Source organism: Pleurodeles waltl, chromosome 6 (assembly GCF_031143425.1).
Source record: "Pleurodeles waltl isolate 20211129_DDA chromosome 6, aPleWal1.hap1.20221129, whole genome shotgun sequence".
Classification (NCBI taxonomy): Eukaryota; Metazoa; Chordata; class Amphibia; order Caudata; family Salamandridae; genus Pleurodeles; species Pleurodeles waltl.
In genome coordinates, this window is record NC_090445.1 from 31,197,669 (window position 1) to 31,218,758 (window position 21,090).

The window sequence follows — 21,090 nt, forward strand, 5'->3', positions numbered from 1 at the left end:
AGCGTATGCTCAGGGCACCTCTGCGCGCCCGCCGAGCTGGCGCTTGGAACAGCTGCGCGGAGCATGCTATCACAGGAGGGGCAGGCGCGGAGCAGATGTCACCGGTAAAATGAAATAAAACCCAGAGTTCTGGGTAGAAATGTGTACAACAGGGCTTGGGAAGGGAGCCTGCAACGCACGAGGCTTCAAGGAAATCCATGTGTGTCATCCTCTGTGTTAATGACATGTCTCCTAGTTGCAGGGTCACCTGTTTGCTCCTGGGAGGAAAGATGGCTGCCGAGGGATAAGTGCCCAGATACCCTCCCAGGAGAGTTGTGCGCTATACAAATACACATAACATAACACAAGTTCCAGAGTATTTCTGTCGTACTTGGCAGGATTAAAAATAAAGAGATTTTAAGGTGGGCTCCTTAAATGTCTCTTGGGTGTGCTGCAGCCTCAGGAAGGGCGGTGATTTCCTCCACTGAGCAGCTCACCCAGGTCTCGGCGTACAGTAATCGAGTGACACTGGGGTATCGGAGACTGATCGGCCACGGGCGAAGTGCCCCAGGTACCCTCCCAGGAGAGTTGTGCGCTATACAAATACACATAACATAACACTAGTTCCAGAGTATTTCTGTCGTACTTGGCAGGATTAAAAATAAAGAGATTTTGAGGTGGGCTCCTTAAATGTCTCTTAAGTGTGCTGCAGCCTCAGTAAGGGCAGTGATTTCCTCCACTGAGCTCACCCAGGTCTCGGCGTACAGTAATCGAGTGACACTGGGGTATCGGAGACTGATCGGCCACGGGCGAAGTGCCCCAGGTACCCTCCCAGGAGAGTTGTGCGCTATACAAATACACATAACATAACACTAGTTCCAGAGTATTTCTGTCGTACTTGGCAGGATTAAAAATAAAGAGATTTTGAGGTGGGCTCCTTAAATGTCTCTTAAGTGTGCTGCAGCCTCAGTAAGGGCAGTGATTTCCTCCACTGAGCTCACCCAGGTCTCGGCGTACAGTAATCGAGTGACACTGGGGTATCGGAGACTGATCGGCCACGGGCGAAGAGCCCGGGTACCCTCGGGACTGATCGGCCCCGGGTAGAGTTGTGTGCTATACAAATAATCATATCCAGAAGTGACACAATTGGAATATTGGATCCTGGGGGGTTTCCATGTCTGTGGACCCAACCCACACACACAATTCTGCGTCCTCACCTCGAGGCGCATTTATAACTTCCAGGTATTCACTAAAGTTGCCAGAAGTGATACCTGCAGGTATGTAGGTGCCTGGCTGGCTCTGGCCACACTCTTGTTACTTCCCCGGACCTCCACGTCCTCACCTGGGGGAACACATAACTTTCAGGAACTCACAAAAAGTTTCCAGAAGTGAGACATTGTGGAATGAAGGCACCTGGTCCCTCAGGGCGCATTCTCTTTACTTGCACCTTTCTGTGCCCACGCTGCAGTTCTAGCTCGTCCCCAGGGGGTTGGGGGCACACTTACAACTTTCAGAAATTCACAAACGTTTGGAGGTGCCTCCAAAATGTAGGTAAATTCTGTTTTCACTCGTCTAATTATGTGTAGGGCCCAGTTTTATGGTTTTTATTTTTTAACATTTCCGTCTGTATTTAGCCATATTTATTTTTTGGCTATTTTATTGGTATTTATCTATATTTATTTATGTTTTGAGAATAAATTGAGTCGTAAAATGGTTTATTTAACTGATAAACATGCATTCGTACTATGATGACTGTCGCGTTTTAGCACATGAAGCAGCCAAATATGACAAAACACTACACGATAAGTAACTATTAGCATCATATACAAATATATGTTAGCATATTCATAACATGTAAGGGCACACATTAATATCAATAGTTATTTACATAATATGAGTCAAAATAAAGTCCATAAATTGTGTCCGTTCCAAAATTTTCAAAAGGATGATTTATTCTAGATGACTCAAAATAAATTCACATATCCAATCTCCAAAAAGTACTTTCAGATTCCACTTGTTGTTCAAAAATCACAATTTCGATATTCTCAAGAGCATTCTTAAATTCCACTCGCTTGTCCTTGTCAACACGTGTTTCATCCGGGGAGTGGCCCAGGACTTCCTCAGGACCTCCTGATAGTCCAAAACATGAATTATTTAATTTATATTAGAACGCCAAAATTCATATCAGTTAATCTGTTCACACAAATCTCAACTCCTCTGTTAATATCAATAATTTTTTTTACAGCCGATGTGTCCTATCTAATCGCTTTGTATTCATCTCGTGCCCAATATCGTATTCCTGCGAGTGGAATTTAAGAATGCTCTTGAGCATATCGAAATTGTGATTTTTGAACAACAAGTGGAATCTGAAACTAGAATCTAGAATAAATCATCCTTTTGAAAATTTTGGAACGGACACAATTTATGGACTTTATTTTGACTCATATTATGTAAATAACTATTGATATTAATGTGCACCGTGTATCTATAATCGTTGGGTTTTACTTTTATGAGTAAGAGCGCCTTCTACTCTCATATGTTTCACCCTCTCTCTGTTTGTTATATGTTACCATATGCCTCTATTTAAGGGAATCTCATCCTGTTTTTAAATCCCCATGGTGTCCATCCGCTCAGCAGTTGGTCTGGAATTCAAGAAGGACAACAAGGATGTTACTCATAAGAAGCACAATTTGCTGTATTTTTGTGCTTTTTATTATACTCACAAAATAAACACAGAGAGGAAATATATTGTTTTCTGTCTGTATTTATCTGTAAAAATCAGTGAAAGCGGAAAACTGGAAGCCTTAATTATGTTTCGGTATATTTGCTTCTTTGGCAATGCAAATACCCCTGATTTTTTCTTTTTCTCCACAGGGAAAATACTTTTCTGAGTGAGAAAACCCCTTCTGCACACTCATCAGTTTTGCGGGTGTCCCTGTCCACTTTTAGTAGGGAAAAGAGGGTTTACTGTTGCCCTTTTTGGGGCGTGACCCCCAACTTTTCCCAGATAAGGGTTGGTGAGTTTGTGAACACCCACACAGGTGTATGTTTTGTGAGCGTGTACAGATTTCAAGGGCATCTCAGCCCTGGACCGTCCAATCCCTGCCACTGGAAGGAGACTGCCTCACAAAAACCTCTGCATGAGTAAACCTTTTGGGAATGACAAGCAGGTGTGACTGTGCGCTCTTAAAAAGAAACTGCGTGTGTCAGCCAAATTTCCAAATTCAGATAGCTTTCGGACACAGGTCATGTGATTCTCTGTGGACTATTGACCGGTTAAGACATAGAAGGGCTGGACGCATCCATTTAAGTGGTGTGTTTGCACAAGACTTTTTTTATCATATTTTGGGGCTTGTCCAAAAGTGTCTTTGTGCAGTAGAGTCTTGAATTAAGTGCTGTGCTTTCTCAGAAGTCAGTGTATGCGTAGAAACCCACCTTTTCTTTGTGGTCACCTCAGATTTTTCACCTTTTCCAGACCCCATATTTTTGCTGGTGTTAGATCTGTGCACTTTAACCCTGCTAACCAGTGGCAAATTGCCTGTGCTTCCCTTTTAAACATAGTCAACTTGACATATTCCTAAATGGAATATTTAATTTGTCTCCAAGTCCCTTATATGTGGTGGAAAATGTACCCAGGGCATGGAAGTTAAAAGCCACTAGTGGACAGCACCCTCTATTGTGCCATCCTCTAGAGCGACAGTGCAACAATGGCTTCGGGCCTACCAGTCTATCCTGACTGTAACTGTGCAAAACATGCACAGTGACCTGTGAAGCCAAACCCTTCTGGCAGGTTAAAACCTTTCTTTTAAAGTCACCCCTATGTAGGCCTTGTTGCCCACAAGGCCGGGTGCACACTATTTAAAACTAGGACATGTATAAGTTTAGTTAGCATGTCCTTACAGTGTCTAACCCGGAAAAGCTATTTCTACTGTCGGAAGGTTGGCTATTCATAGAGAAACACAGGGAAGCACTATTAAATATTAATACTGTATCCCAGCAAAGGGACCAGCTAGAAAAATAATCAAACCACTATTTTAACAGGTATTAAATCCAATTCAAATGTGAAGTCAGATCTTTAATAAATATTAAGGAAAAATCTTTTTTTTTGGTACAAATTTTTTCTTTATCTGCCTGAACGGTGAAAATGCTAATTAGCACTGCGAGCCTCTAGTGTCTTCCCTAAGTACCTGCAGGGCTTTAGATGTGGACTCCTGTGGTGGGCTGGAATTAAAAGAGTAAGAGCCTGAGTTAGATCTTGGTGGAGGGAAATACTCTGTCACAAACGGGATGACATCCCATCCGCTGTATTTCGAACCCATTATGTCCTAAGGAGATTGTAAAATGGTGGATGGGATATCAGTCAAGTTTGTGACAGAGTATTCCATCCACCGAGATCTAAATCAGGCAACCTTGGTGGTGTATATAACCATTGTTCCATGGCGATCAGTCTCAAATTGCGCACGGAGCCCAGACTGCGCAACTATTGACTATTATTGGTGCTTTGTGCTTTTTGGCGCTATTTCTATTTACATTTTCAAAAATTAATATATCAGTGTCCCCCTAATGGATTTTTGGCATTTTAGTATCATTTTGTTAATTACATTTTACTCTGTATTACCAATTCAGTTTGGGATTTTATTGTTTTGCATTTTGACTGTATCACTGTTTAGGTACTGCATAAATACTTTACACAGTGTCCAAAGTTACATCTGTCTGCTGTGTGCTACAGCTACACAGCGGGTTGACTTCAGGTTAATTTAGTGACTTGGACTGTTCATCCCAACAAAGGTTGTGATTGTTTCCTGAGGTGTGCAGTTGCCCACCCCAAGTAATACTCTACTTTCTGACAGTATGTTTCTAGGGATTCATATGCACACCTGCAGAGTTAGTTACAGTAGGTGAGGGATTTGTATGATGGTTTCTACATGACTAATGGATGGATAGTGTTTGATTTATTTTCAGAGTGTTCAATCTTGTGACTTGATGACATATTGAGTGCCTAAACCAATCACTGGCTGAAAAGGCACTGTTATTTATAAGCGAGGCCCTCTGGCATTGCAAAGGCTTGTTTTATAAAGCATACAGATAGTACTCCACATGCAGCTCACCAGCACCCTTAGAACATAGTTAGTTCCAAGTTCCCTTACTATGACGTAGACAGCGGACATTAAACCTGTCACCCATACTAAGTTACTCTAATAGTGTCTACGAGATTCATAAAGGGCACGCTGCGGATCCTATTGCCTCAAAGCGCTAACTCAGAAATAATCTAGATGACAAAGAAGGAACCTTAGATCCATCTCAGGGTCTGCAGGCTTGTAAAGCCCATGTTCTTTTAGTTAACACAAACATTCAATAGCACGGCACCCCACATTCAGGCCTCAGCACACTAAACACCCCTGCGGCTCTTAGTGAGGCAGCAGTATCTCTGGTATCCCCACAAAATTAATCTCACTAGAAGATACTCTTCTGGTGCAATGTTCTTCATGGTTTAGGGCCTGATTTAGATTTAGTCGGACGGGTTATTCCATCACAACGGTGACGGATATCCGGTCCACCAGATTCTAAATCCCATAGAATATATTAGAACTTAGATTTAGGCGAACGGGATATCCATCACTGCTGTGACGGGGTAGCTGTCCGCAGAGTTTTGAATCAGGCCCTTAGTCAGGAAGCGACATGGGAGGCTTGTTCATGGACACACATTTATGTATTAAATACCAGAGTTTAAATCTAAAGTGGGCAGGTACCTGGAACCAGTGCAAAACTCTCAGTGAGGGAGACACTTTTCTCTCTGATGCCTAATATTGCCAATAAGAGAGAAGACAGAACTCTGAATACCAGAGGTATTTGGAAACACGATTGCACGCTACCTATTCTCAACATGCGACAATTATTGTAAAACAAAAAGATTTTTAGAGGGGAAGGTGCAGTAACAGAATATACTCAAGGCAAACCTCCAGAGAATATGTTGCTAAGAACAGCAAGGACAAACTGAGCTGCTGACCTGGACTGCCACCACAGAGAAATGCCTTCAGAGTGCATGTAGAGAAGTCCATGTGGCTGCCCATCAGATCTCCTTCACAAGAGTGCTTTAGAGAGCACCTGATAGTACACCAGCTGTGGCACTATTGAACGAGTACCCCTTTGAATATACAGAGCAAGGAATGGTCCCTTGAGTAATTTGTTTGCCTTATTCAGCAAATTGTACCACAGACCACGACATTTCTACTATAGATCACAACAGCCAAAGTGTGAACCGGGGCACCTTTTTGGAGGCATTTCTAGCACGAATCACAGGCAACCAAACAGGCAGCCAAGGCATCATAGTGGAGACATTTCTATCATAAGTCGCAGGTAGTCAGAGATTCAACCTCGGCATCATGGTGGAGATGGTTCTACCACAAGTCGTAGCAGCCAGAGAGGCAGCCTCGGCATCATGGTGGAGACATTTCTACCATAAGTCAAATGCAGCTAGAGAGGGAACCTAGGCACAATAGTGGAGACATTTCTACCATAAGTCGCAGGCAGCCAGAGAGGCAGCCAAGCGCCATAGTGGAGACATTTCTACCATAGGTCGCATGCAGTCAGAGAGGCAGCCAAGCGCCATAGTGGAGACATTTCTACCATAGGTCGCATGCAGTCAGAGAGGCAGCCAAGCGTCATAGTGGAGACATTTCTACCATAGGTCGCAGGCAGCCAGAGATTCAACCTTGGCATCATAGTGGAGACATTTATACCGTAAGTCGCAGGCAGCCAGAGAGGCAGGCAAGCGCCATAGTGGAAACATTTCTACCATAGGTCGCAGGCAGCCAGAAATTCAACCTTGGCATCATAGTGGAGATATTTCTACCATAAGTCGCGTTCAGCCAAAGAGGCATCCCCTGATTGTTATGTTATATTGATTTGTATAGCACACTAATCACCCAAGAGGGTATCCAGGCGTGTCATGGTCGAGACATTTCTATCATGAGCCACAGGCAGTCAGAGAGGCAGCCCAGGCACCAAAATGGAACCATTTTTACCACAGGTGGCAGGTAGCCAGGGAGGCAACCTCTGCATCATGGAAGAGACATTTGTAGCATAGGTCATTGACAGCCAAGGTATCATAGTGGAGACATTACTGTCATAAGCCACAGGCAGCCAGAGAGGGTACTTAGGCCCCATAGTGGAGACATTTATACCCATAGGTCGCAGCAGCCAGAGAGGCAGCCAAGGTATCATAGTGGAGACATTCTAACCATAGGTCGCAGCAGCCAGAGAGGCAGCCAAGGTATCATAGTGGAGACATTCTAACCATAGGTCACAGGCAGCCAGAGAGGCAGCCAAGGTATCATAGTGGAGACATTACTGTCATAAGCCGCAGGCAGCCAGAGGCAGCCTAGGGATCATGGTGGAGATATTTCTATCATAGGTTGCAGGCAGCCAGAGAGGGGACCTAGTAACCATACTGGAGACTTTTCTACATAAGTAGCAGGCAGCCAATGCCCCATAGGGGAGACATTTCTACCATAAGTCTCAGGGAGCCAGAAAGGCAAGTTAGACCTCATAGTGGAGACATTTCTACCATAGGTTGCAGGCAGCCAGAGAGGCAGCCAAGGTATCATAATGGAGACATTCCTACCATAGGTCACAGGCAGCCAGAAAGGCAAGTTAAACATCATGGTGGAGACATTTCTACCACAGGTCAAACGCAGCCAGAGAGGGAACCTAGGTGCCATAGTGGAGACATTTCTACCATAGGCCACAGGCAGCAAGTGAGGCAGCCAAGCCGCCATAGTGGAGACCTTTCTACCATAAGCCGCAGGCAGCAAGTGAGGCAGCCAAGCCGCCATAGTGGAGACCTTTCTACCATAAGCCGCAGGCAGCCAGAGAGGCAGCCAAGCCGCCATAGTGGAGACATTTCTACCATAGGCCACAGGCAGCAAGTGAGGCAGCCAAGCGCCATAGTGGAGACCTTTCTACCATAAGCCGCAGGCAGCCAGAGAATCAGCCCAGCGTCATAGTGGAGACATTTCTACCATAAGCCGCAGGCAGCAAGTGAGGCAGCCAAGCGCCATAGTAGAGACCTTTCTACCATAGGCCACAGGCAGCAAGTGAGGCAGCCAAGCGCCATAGTGGAGACCTTTCTACCATAAGCCGCAGGCAGCCAGAGAGGCAGCCAAGCGCCATAGTGGAAACATTTCTACCATAGGCCACAGGCAGCAAGTGAGGCAGCCAAGCCGCCATAGTGGAGACCTTTCTACCATAAGCCGCAGGCAGCCAGAGAATCAGCCCAGCGTCATAGTGGAAACATTTCTACCATAGGCCACAGGCAGCAAGTGAGGCAGCCAAGCCGCCATAGTGGAGACCTTTCTACCATAAGCCGCAGGCAGCCAGAGAATCAGCCCAGCGTCATAGTGGAAACATTTCTACCATAGGCCACAGGCAGCAAGTGAGGCAGCCAAGCCGCCATAGTGGAGACATTTCTACCATAGGTCGTGGGCAGCCTGAAAGGCAACCTAGGCATCATGGTGGAGACAAGTAGAAAAAAAACGCTTTTTCGAGATATAGATTTTGAAGGGATTCTTGAGCTCATATTAATCTGGAATCCTAAAGAGTGATCTCCTGCTGGATGTAGAAACGTCCTAAAGAAAAATCTATGAAAATTGAATTAGTAATGTGAAATCCATAAATTGAGGCAACAAAGGAAATTTGAAAGTTTGATTCCTTTACAAGATGGCCTGTGAGGATAGCTTATAACTGTACAAACAAATGCAGAACAGACTAGGAACATGAATCAAACATCTATGAAGGTGGTGGTGTGTGAGGGATGGGGGTACTGAGGTTGTGTCACGTTAAGAGGATTTGTAAAAGCGCAGCATCGCCTGGGCAGGTATCCTGACGCTGATCAGGGGTGAGCCTAACCTTGCTTATGGCGGGAAGGGATGGTTATCCGAAGCCCCAGGTCTTCAGCTTCTTGGATGGATATCCAATGGATGGTTATCCGAAGCCCCAGGTCTTCAGCTTCTTGGATGGTTATCCGAACCCCCAGGTCTTCAGCTTCTTGGATGGTTATCCGAAGCCCCAGGTTTTCAGCTTATTGGATGGTTATCCGAAGCCCCAGGTCTTCAGCTTCTTGGATGGTTATTCGAAGAGTCAGGTCTGCAGCTTCTTGTATAACTCAGAAAGTGGGGCCTGGGCTCTGATGTGCAGCTTCAGGTCATTCCACGCTTTAGGGGCGATGTACGAGAAGGAGCGATGTAGGTGAAGGCCTGACTGCCACATAGGGCGGTGAATGGTGAACTCAATGATTGCTTCTAGCCACCTTGGGAACAGTGGCCCACAGACAGACAGAGAAAAAAACAGCACAAGCTGGCCACCTTGGGAACAGTGGCCCATAGACAGAGAAGAGAAATGCACAAGCTGGCCACCTTGGGAACAGTGGCCCACATACAGACAGAGACAGAGGAGAAGAGAACTGCACAAGCTGGCCACCTTGGGAACAGTGGCCCACAGACAGAGAGACAGAGAAGAGAACTGCACAAGCTGGCCACCTTGGGAACAGTGGCCCACAGTCAGAGATAGAGAAGAGAACTGCACAAGCTGGCCACCTTGGGAACAGTGGCCCACAGACAGAGAGACAGAGAAGAGAACTGCACAAGCTGGCCACCTTGGGAACAGTGGTCCACAGTCAGAGATAGAGAAGAGAACTGCACAAGCTGGCCACCTTGGGAACAGTGGCCCACAGACAGAGATAGAGAAGAGAACTGCACAAGCTAGCCACCTTGGGAACAGTGGCCCACAGACAGAGAGACAGAGAAGAGAACTGCACAAGCTGGCCACCTTGGGAACAGTGGCCCACAGACAGAGATAGAGAAGAGAACTGCACAAGCTGGCCACCTTGGGAACAGTGGCCCACAGTCAGAGATAGAGAAGAGAAATGCACAAGCTGGCCACCTTGGGAACAGTGGTCCACAGATAGAGGGACAGAGAAGAAAACAGCACGAGCTGGACACCTTGGGAACAGTGGTCCACAGATAGAGAGAGACAGAGGAGAAGAGAACTGCACAAGCTGGCCACCTTGGGAACAGTGGTCCACAGACAGAGAGACAGAGAAGAGAAATGCACAAGCTGGCCACCTTGGGAACAGTGGCCCACAGACAGAGATAGAGAAGAGAACTGCACAAGCTGGCCACCTTGGGAACAGTGGCCCACAGACAGAGAGACAGAGAAGAGAACTGCACAAGCTGGCCACCTTGGGAACAGTGGCCCACAGACAGAGAGACAGAGAAGAGAACTGCACAAGCTGGCCACCTTGGGAACAGTGGTCCACAGATAGAGAGACAGAGGAGAAGAGAACTGCACAAGCTGGCCACCTTGGGAACAGTGGCCCACAGACAGAGATAGAGAAGAGAAATGCACAAGCTGGCCACCTTGGGAACAGTGGCCCACAGTCAGAGATAGAGAAGAGAAATGCACAAGCTGGCCACCTTGGGAACAGTGGTCCACAGATAGAGGGACAGAGAAGAAAACAGCACGAGCTGGACACCTTGGGAACAGTGGTCCACAGATAGAGAGAGACAGAGGAGAAGAGAACTGCACAAGCTGGCCACCTTGGGAACAGTGGTCCACAGACAGAGAGACAGAGAAGAGAAATGCACAAGCTGGCCACCTTGGGAACAGTGGTCCACAGACAGAGAGACAGAGGAGAAGAGAACTGCACAAGCTGGCCACCTTGGGAACAGTGGTCCACAGACAGAGAGACAGAGAAGAGAAATGCACAAGCTGGCCACCTTGGGAACAGTGGTCCACAGACAGAGAGACAGAGGAGAAGAGAACTGCACAAGCTGGCCACCTTGGGAACAGTGGCCCACAGTCAGAGATAGAGAAGAGAACAGCACGAGCTGGCCACCTTGGGAACAGTGGCCCACAGTCAGAGATAGAGAAGAGAACAGCACGAGCTGGCCACCTTGGGAACAGTGGTCCACAGACAGAGAGAGAGGGAAGAGATCTTTACTACAGGATGGAAAGCTTCACCAAAACATACGTACTAGAGATACATCCTGGGGAATATTCTTTCTGGATGTTCAAGCCATGAATCTTAACTATTAATGAATTCAGTAAATTTTAAGTATTGTTCAATACATAATTTCAATACATTACACCGGTTACCTAGTAATGTAGCCGGTGATGACCATGCGTACAGAATGCAAAGGCGAGCCTTGCTTGGATATCTATAAAATAGGTCCGGTATTACTTTCCAAGATGTTGTTAGAATGCAACTTTCTGAATATTTGTTCTATCATTATTATAGTAAAATTTGCATCTATTTGCGACAAGTCTTGGATCGAACTTTTTGATATTGAGTTATATTTCAGTATGTAAAATAAGTGAATGTTATTAAAGAGTGTGGCACTTGGACTTTAGTTCCTTGACAGCAGCAACAGATGAGAGCTGTGAAGCTGGGAGTAGGTCACGTGGGTGCTGACCCTGTAAGGTGGCAGGTCAGAGGGCAGAGTGTTGGGGTGGAACCCACTGCTCAGGGCCCAGGGAGCGGCCATCTTGCAGCAGGACTGGGACTGTAATTACATGTATATAGTGCTTGCTGCCTCTGACCAGCATCTGGGAGCTGAGGCGCCTAATCGTGGATTCCAATGGTCATCCACAGAGTTGGACAAAAATCCACTTACAACAAACAAAGGCTGTACCCTTTAAAAACCAAACATACACTTTAAAAACCAAACAACTGGGTGGTTTGTTTATTGACGGAATGATTAATTCGTTTCTTGAATAAAAAGAAAAAGCAGTCAATGGTGCCAGAAGGCAGGCTGAGAGAAAACAGAGACATCACAGAAGGCATCTGTCAGCCGGTGACAGCTCCTCACACCCCTGAGAGGTCTCAGAACCGCTTCCTCGAGTGCCTCGAAGGACCGGCCCCAGAAGGATGACAGGCCGTCGCCTCGGCTTTACAAGCCCCTGGGCCCGACCTAGTCCTGGCTGTGGGTATCCTCTGCACCCCGGAGCCCGATCCCCTGCAACTCCAGGCACACTTAGCGAAGATTTACCGCGACGCACAGCGCCTCGGCAGAGCTGTTCGTCAAACTAGGCGCTCCTCCGAGGCCCGGCTGACAACTAGAACACCGGCGCTCGTCAGAGCAGTGCCAGAGCGGTGGGCTCGTCGGCTGTCAGTGCCGAAAGTGCCGCAATTAATAGCTGCGGAAGGCCCAGGGAGGGGACATAAAGCACTGGGCTGCAGACAGGCCCGCCAAGCGCCTCCGACAGTGTTTTAACATTTACAGCCAGAAAAATACGACTAGCAGTGTGGGCTGGGCCTGCACCTGTGCAAAGGTCCACGAGGTCTCCCTCCGCCACCTCTGTAACACGGCCTGATGTACCTTACTCTCTGCACCTGTGGGCGACCTCCCTCCACACTATGTGGACAGGTTCCCTCCACTCTCTGTACCTGCTGTGGGCAGCCCCCCCGCACCTGTGGGCGACCTCCCTCCACACTCTGTGTGTGGACGGGTTCCCTCCACTCTCTGCACCTGTGGACGGCTCCCCTCCCCTCTCAGTACCTGTGGACGGCTCCCCTCCCCTCTGTACCTGTGGACGGCTCCCCTCCCCTCTGTACCTGTGGACGGCTCCCCTCCCCTCTCTGTACATGTGGGCGGCTTCCATCCCCTCTCTGTACATGTGGACGGCTTCCCTCCCCTCTCTGTACCTGTGGACGGCTCCCCTCCCCTCTGTACCTGTGGACGGCTTCCATCCCCTCTCTGTACATGTGGACGGCTTCCATCCCCTCTCTGTACCTGTGGACGGCTCCCCTCCCCTCTCAGTACCTGTGGACGGCTCCCCTCCCCTCTGTACCTGTGGACGGCTTCCCTCCCCTCTCTGTACCTGTGGACGGCTTCCCTCCCCTCTCTGTACCTGTGGACGGCTCCCCTCCCCTCTCTGTACATGTGGACGGCTTCCATCCCCTCTCTGTACCTGTGGACGGCTCCCCTCCCCTCTCTGTACCTGTGGACGGCTCCCCTCCCCTCTCTGTACATGTGGACGGCTTCCCTCCACTCTCTGTACCTGTGGACGGCTCCCCTCCCCTCTCTGTACCTGTGGACGGCTCCCCTCCCCTCTCTGTACATGTGGACGGCTTCCCTCCACTCTCTGCACCTGTGGACGGCTCCCCTCCCCTCTCTGTACCTGTGGACGGCTCCCCTCCCCTCTCTGTACATGTGGACGGCTTCCCTCCACTCTCTGCACCTGTGGACGGCTCCCCTCCCCTCTCAGTACCTGTGGACGGCTCCCCTCCCCTCTCAGTACCTGTGGACGGCTCCCCTCCCCTCTGTACCTGTGGACGGCTTCCATCCCCTCTCTGTACATGTGGACGGCTTCCATCCCCTCTCTGTACCTGTGGACGGCTTCCCTCCCCTCTCTGTACCTGTGGACAGCTTCCCTCCACTCTCTGTACCTGTGGACAGGTTCCTTCCCCTCTCTGTACCTGTGGACGGCTTCCCCCTCCCCTCTGTACCTGTGGACGGTTTCCCTCCCCTCTCTGTACCTGTGGACGGCTCCCCTCCCCTCTCTGTACCTGTGGACGGCTCCCCTCCCCTCTCTGTACATGTGGGCGGCTCCCCTCCCCTCTCTGTACATGTGGGCGGCTTCCCTCCCCTCTCTGTACCTGTGGACGGCTTCTCCTCCCCTCTCTGTACCTGTGGACAGGTTCCTTCCCCTCTCTGTACCTGTGGACGGCTTCCCTCCCCTCTCTGTACATGTGGACGGCTTCCCTCCCCTCTCTGTGCCTGTGGACGGCTTCCCTCCACTCTCTGTACCTGTGGACGGCTTCCCTCCACTCTCTGTACATGTATGCGGCTTCCCTCCCCTCTCTGTACCTGTGGACGGCTTCCCTCCACTCTCTGTACATGTGGGCGGCTTCCCCCACCCCCTCTCTGTACCTGTGGACGGCTTCCCTCCCCTCTCTGTACCTGTGGACAGCTTCCCTCCACTCTCTGTACCTGTGGACGGCTTCCCTCCCCTCTCTGTACCTGTGGGCGGCTTCCCCCCCCTCTCTGTACCTGTGGGCGGCTTCCCTCCCCTCTCTGTACCTGTGGGCGGCTCCCCTCCTCTCTCTGTACCTGTGGACGGCTCCCCTCCACTCTCTGCACCTGTGGACGGCTTCCCTCCCCTCTCTGCACCTGTGGACGGCTTCCCTCCCCTCTCTGTACCTGTGGACGGCTTCCCTCCCCTCTCTGTACCTGTGGACGGCTTCCCTCCACTCTCTGCACCTGTGGACGGCTCCCTCCCCTCTCTGCACATGTGGACAGGTTCCTTCCCCTCTCTGCACCTGTGGACGGCTTCCCTCCACTCTCTGTACCTGGGGACGGCTTCCCCCCACTCTCTGTACCTGGGGGCAGGTTCCCTCCCCTCTCTGTACCTGTGGACGGCTCCCCTCCCCTCTCTGTACCTGTATGGTCAGCAGCAGACCCACTCTCACATCCTTGTATGGTCAGTCTCTCACATCCTTGTATGGTCGGGCAGCAGACCTTCTCTCACGGCCTTGTATGGTCAGTCTCTCACATCCTTGTATGGTCAGGCACTGAACCCACTCTCACGGCCTTGTATGGTCAGTCTCTCACATCCTTGTATGGTCAGGCACTGGACCCACTCTCACGGCCTTGTGTAGTCAGTGTCTCACATCCTTGTATGGTCAGGCAGCAGACCCACTCTCACGGCCTTGTGTAGTCAGTCTCTCACATCCTTGTATGGTCAGGCCACAGACCCACACTCAAGGCCTTGCGTAGTCAGTCTCTCACATCCTTGTATGGTCAGGCACCGGACCCACTCTCACTCTCACGGCCTTGTATAGTCAGTCTCTCACATCCTTGTATGGTCAGGCACCGGACCCACTCTCACTCTCACGGCCTTGTATAGTCAGTCTCTCACATCCTTGTATGGTCAGGCACCGGACCCACTCTCACTGCCTTGTATAGTCAGTCTCTCACATCCTTGTATGGTCAGCAGCAGACCCACTCTCACGGCCTTGTGTAGTCAGTCTCTCACATCCTTGTATGGTCAGGCACCGGACTCACTCTCACGGCCTTGTATAGTCAGTCTCTCACATCCTTGTATGGTCAGGCAGTGGACCCACTCTCACGGCCTTGTGTAGTCAGTCTCTCACATCCTTGTATGGTCAGCAGCAGACCCACTCTCACGGCCTTGTATAGTCAGTCTCTCACATCCTTGTATGGTCAGGCACCGAACCCACTCTCACGGCCTTGTGTAGTCAGTCTCTCACATCCTTGTATGGTCAGGCCACAGACCCACTCTCACAGCCTTGTGTAGTCAGTCTCTCACATCCTTGTATGGTCAGGCACCGGACCCACTCTCACGGCCTTGTATAGTCAGTCTCTCACATCCTTGTATGGTCAGGCACCGGACCCACTCTCACTCTCACGGCCTTGTATAGTCAGTCTCTCACATCCTTGTATGGTCAGGCACCGGACCCACTCTCACTCTCACGGCCTTGTATAGTCAGTCTCTCACATCCTTGTATGGTCAGGCAGCGGATCCACTCTCACGGCCTTGTATAGTCAGTCTCTCACATCCTTGTATGGTCAGGCACCGGACCCACTCTCACTCTCACGGCCTTGTATAGTCAGTCTCTCACATCCTTGTATGGTCAGGCACCGGACCCACTCTCACTCTCACGGCCTTGTATAGTCAGTCTCTCACATCCTTGTATGGTCAGGCAGCGGATCCACTCTCACGGCCTTGTATAGTCAGTCTCTCACATCCTTGTATGGTCAGGCAGCGGACCCACTCTCACTCTCACGGCTTGTATAGTCAGTCTCTCACATCCTTGTATGGTCAGGCCACAGACCCACTCTCACGGCCTTGTATAGTCAGTCTCTCACATCCTTGTATGGTCAGGCCACAGACCCACTCTCACGGCCTTGTATAGTCAGTCTCTCACATCCTTGTATGGTCAGACCACAGACCCACTGTCACGGCCTTGTGTAGTCAGTCTCTCACATCCTTGTATGGTCAGCAGCAGACCCACTGTCACGGCCTTGTGTAGTCAGTCTCTCACATCCTTGTATGGTTAGGCAGCGGACCCACTCTCACGGCCTTGTATAGTCAGTCTCTCACATCCTTGTATGGTCAGCAGCAGACCCACTCTCACGGCCTTGTGTAGTCAGTCTCTCACATCCTTGTATGGTCAGGCCACAGACCCACTCTCACGGCCTTACATAGTCTCTCACATCCTTGTATGGTCAGGCCACAGACCCACTCTCACGGCCTTACATAGTCAGTCTCTCACATCCTTGTATGGTCAGTCTCTCACAGCCTTGTATAGTCAGGCACCGGACCCACTCTCACGGCGTGGCATTTATTAACAGGAGGGGTATTTATATGAGGACAAAAAAGTTTTAAAAAATCAGGTTAGTGTCATCTAAATCTAGTGCCTGTGGACGAGGGTGTGCAGCGCCTGGACGCGGAGCCCAGGCGCTTTGGCGCAGCGTTTGCCCCGGGCCACAGACACGGCCCCGCTTGTTCGGCTTTGATCAGCCGCGTGTTCCCAGATTAGCATATGCAGAAGTTCATTTCCCCCTTTATGTGGCTAATGAAGCCCCCGCCGCTCCCCTCTGAACCCCGCATTCCAGGACGGGCCCGGGCAGAGATGCGCGTCGCCCCGCGGGGCCTTCCTACCCGTTTGATGGAGTCCACTTTTGACAGCCGTTGCGCAACCAGCTTGGCCCACAGCGCGCTGGGAATTTCCTGGAGAAAAGAACAAAAAAAGACAGAGCTAAGAATGAATATTTACAAAGGAGTTCAAAAGGAAATGTTTGCAGCCTGCTCAGGCGCCAGCCATCCCCGCCCGCAGCCCCCCTCGCCCCCAAACCGTCCCCAAAATCAGTCATTCTGCAGGCAACGCCGCAGAAAGGTAAAAAATACACGGGAAAAGGCAGGTTTCCGAGCCGGCCCGGTGGGTGGTGGGGGGCGCCCCCCATCTCCTGCGGGGTCTCGCTGCTGGGGGGCTGCTGCGCGCCTTTGAGCGCTTCCCTTCCGAAGGTGTACCTGCTGTTCCGTGCGCCAGCCGATGTCAGGCTGGCATCTTTGATGTGTCATGTCAAGAAATGTTGGCGACTGCTGGCAGGCGCTGGTGCCATCCGGCGGTGGCCCCTGGACCCCTGGCCTGGAGTCTACAATCTGAGAGGCGATGGTCCCTCTGGCCTGGTTTAAGTCACATATATTCACGAGATGTGTGCCCTGACTCCACCCGAAGGATGTGCGTGAGGAGGGCACAAGCGGCGGCCACTGCCTGCCAGCCAGAGCCGTTTTAAGGCCTGGGTAAAGTGGGCTCTTTCCCAGGGCCCCCAGCCTCTCAGGCCCCCCGAAAGAGCCAGCTCTGTTCTGCAGACAGTTTTTCCCTGATAACCTTTAATTATTCTGAAACAGATGGCTTTTAAATACTGTTTTCCTTTTATTTGTTTTTTGTGTGGGTGGTGTGTGAGTCTATTACAAACTTTTTGCAGAGAAATGTGTGTTTATGTTTCACGCAACATCCATAAAAACGTTCTTTTACATTAAAAAAGGAGCTGACAGATGAGAAATGGAAGGTGTCACAGAGATTATTTGCAGTAATGTTAGTGAGCTGCTGCTGTGTTACAAACACACACCACTGCCCCTGAACATTAGATGGTAACAGGATGTGGACCAGTGTGCCTGTGCACTGTCAGTGACCTGGTCAAACAGGTCAAAAAGCAGAAATTGGATCATATATTCAAAGGTGTCCTGAACAGAGGCCCCAAAATACGTTTGGCCCCGGGCCCCCCAAATCCTTAAAATACTCCTGTTGCCACAGCCATGCAAGAGGAGTCTCGGGTGCCGCTTACAGACGCTGACAGGCTCTGGCCCTCGTGCCATCCGGCGATGCCCCCGAACCTGCAGGCTAGGAGGCACTGTGCCCTCTGGCCTGAGGAGGGCATGGCTCGGAGAGGGCAGAACAGGCTGGCACTGCCTGCCAGGGACGAGTCTGCTTACAGTCACACCGAGTGCAACAGAGAAACAACATCCCCAAGAGGCCAGGCCCTCGGGGCGCTGGCCGGAGGGTGAAGCCTATGTCCACCCTCCTCTCGGTTCTGCCATCTCATTCAGAGTTCAGGGAACAGAGGTCTTCTCGGCAGCGGAGTGGGCGGTGGCAGGAGTGGCATATCAGGGGACCCTCTCTATAGTGTCTGCCAACGCCCGATCAAGCCAAGGGCGTGGCCTTTTAGGGGGGTGGGGGGGTGTTGGGGGTGTTACATCCTCCTAATAAATGTATTTTCTGATAAATAGTAGGGTACAGATGGTTTCAGCCAGGTAGGGGAGGCGTCTGTTGGATTTCACCAGGAATCTTTACACAGAAAAAAACGCACACAGTCGCCCCCCTCCCCCTCCGTTTTAGAAGTCCTCAAAAATGTTGGTTAACTTTCGAAATACTGTCTTTTCTCTCACTTAATACTCGTACCAGTCCTCATTCCTCCCATGTTCCGCCGCCCTTAGGCTCCGCCCCAGCACCCTACACGTCATATAATGTATTTTACAATATACACAAGATGATTGGTGGACAATCTGAACTCGCTCACTTCCCCCCCCCCCAATGTTACTCACCAAGCTAAGCCCCTGCATCAAGCATGTTAATACCAGGCAGCAAAAAGCAAGAATACTCCACATACTGGAGCAAACTCCTAGCAAACGGGGACATTTGTTACATTTTATCTGAAGGAAGACCCCAGATTTGGAGGGGTGGGTCTCTCTTCGGAAATGTTTGCCACACCACCACTGACTCAGGGGCTGCTGTCAACGTGTTTCGGCCTTTAAGACGAGGAGTCAGCTGCTTCAGGGCAAAATTGTCTTCCAACACAGCAGTCACCTGAACGTGTGAAGGGTTGCCCAATGTACGTTTAGGGGTGCAAAGGCCCGGATCCCTAACCCTCCCGCCCGCCACGGCGCGGTGGTACCACAGGAGCACTCTGCTGTGCATGCGATGGTACTCAGTAACCCCCCCCCCCGAAGAAAGCACAGTGATGCCATGGAAGATGCCCTTTAGTAGTTGCTGTAATATTTGGGGAGCAAGTTGCATAAATCTTCAGGGCACACCAGGTTGTCTTAGGGCAGGGTTAAGAGCCGGGTGGTAAAAGGAAGTCCTGTGAGGCCTGGATGATGCGCCATGGCTGGATGAGATACCACCACAGGCACTATAAAATCAATTCTTTCAGTCAAACATGCCAAAATAGATTCGGTGACAAATGCCCGGAAATATGGGGACACGAGGATGTGTGCGGGTAAACAGCAAAGGCTGCATGTTTATCCCCATTTAAAAGGGTGGAACTCTTAATAGGTGCTAATTATCGAATGTAATAATTAATGATTCCCAGGTATCGTTATTTATCAGGTGCAATAAATAGCACTGTACTACTGGGGCCCTGCAGGCACAGGTATGTAAAGGGCCTGGCACACATGTGCAGATGGAGTAAGGGGGTACGATGGCCTCCCTCAAGGGGTCACCCCATGCCTTATGACCCCGAGCAGGCAGAATGAATGTGAACATTTGTACAGCTCCAGACTGAAGGGCATGCAGAGGGGTCTTGAGTGAGGAACACAGGCCAGATGAGGGGTACAGAAGTGGAGGTGGGCACACTTGGAAATTCAGGGGTCCAGCCCAGTCTTAAGAGTCAAAGTACAAGCCGAGCCAGGAGTCCGGCCTGGGTTTAAGAGGCGAAGCACGAGCCGAGCCAGGAGTCTGGCCTAGTCTTAAGAGTCAAAGCACAAGCCGAGCCAGGAGTCCGGCCTGGGTTTAAGAGGCGAAGCACGAGCCGAGCCAGGGGTCTTGCCTAGTCTAAGGAGTCAAAGTACAAGCCAATGCTAGGAGTCTGGCCTGCGTTTAAGAGCCAAAGTACGATCCGAACCAGGAGTCTGGCCTAGTCTTAAGAGTCAAAGCACAAGCCGAGCCAGAAGTTCGGCCTTGTTTTAAGAGGCAAAGCACGAGCCGAGCCAGGAGTCAGGACTGGTTTTAAGATGCAAAGCACGAGCCGAGCCAGGGGTCTTGCCTAGTCGTAAGAGTCAAAGCACAAGCCGAGCCAGGAGTCAGGCCTGGTTTTAAGATCCAAAGCACGAGCCGAGTCAGGCCTGGTTTTAAGAGGCAAAGCACGAGCCGAGCCAGGGGTCTTGCATAGTCTTAAGAGTCAAAGCACAAGCCGAGCCAGAAGTTCGGCCTTGTTTTAAGAGGCAAAGCATGAGCCGAGCCAGGAGTCAGGCCTGGTTTTAAGAGGCAAAGCACGAGCCGAGCCAGGGGTCTTGCCTAGTCTTAAGAGTCAAAGCACAAGCTGAGCCAGGAGTCAGGCCTGGTTTTAAGATCCAAAGCACGAGCCGAGCCAGGAGTCAGGTCTGGTTTTAAGAGGCAAAGCACGAGCCCAGCCAGGGGTCTTGCCTAGTCTTAAGAGTCAAAGCACAAGCTGAGCCAGGAGTTCGGCCTGGTTTGAAAAGCTAAAGCACGAGTCGAGCCAGGGGTCCAGTCTGGTTTTAAGAGTCAGAGCACAAGCCGAGCCAGGAGTTTGGCCTGGTTTTAAAATCCAGAGCACAAGCAGAGCCAGGAGTCAGGTCTGGTTTCAAGAGCCAAAGCAAAGCCAAGCCAGGAGTCCAGCCTGGTTTTTAGGAGCAAAATCACAAGACGAGTCAGGCCTGGTTTTAAGAGCCAAAGCACGAGTCGAGCCAGAAAAAATAAAACATTAAGTGTGAATCCACTCACATCCTGTCCTTTCTTCCCCTCCCTTTCTGGATTGTCCATCTTGCTCCCTCTTTCCTTCACACTGGGGGATGCAGTGGCCATGGCAGCTCAGTGCAAAAACCTTGCCTCAGATCAAGAAGAGCTTCAGCATGGGGAACACAAGGACAACATCCAGCCAGGAGCACTGATCCAGTGCCTAGAAACTGAACGCAGTGTTTGTTAGGCGCTCCTTGCCTCGCCTGTGCTGCTGCAGTGATCTGGCTTCGCTCCCTAAGGTAGAAGTGAATTGGAAGGTGCTCTCTGCCTGTTCTCCAGCCTGTGGGGCAGCACAGGAGGTGCAGGCCAGTGCTGCGGCCTGTCTGCAT

General features: G+C 50.4%; 1 protein-coding gene across 2 annotated transcripts in view; it reads right to left on the bottom strand.

The window, feature by feature from the left end:
* Window positions 1-21,090, bottom strand: part of AK8 (adenylate kinase 8) — a 424,031-nt gene that overhangs the window by 201,599 nt on the left and 201,342 nt on the right. For both annotated transcript variants that reach the window (XM_069237123.1, XM_069237122.1), the window contains exon 5: window positions 16,666-16,734. In XM_069237123.1, coding sequence (XP_069093224.1) covers window positions 16,666-16,734 — 69 coding nt within the window. The remainder of the gene's footprint in view (window positions 1-16,665; window positions 16,735-21,090) is intronic.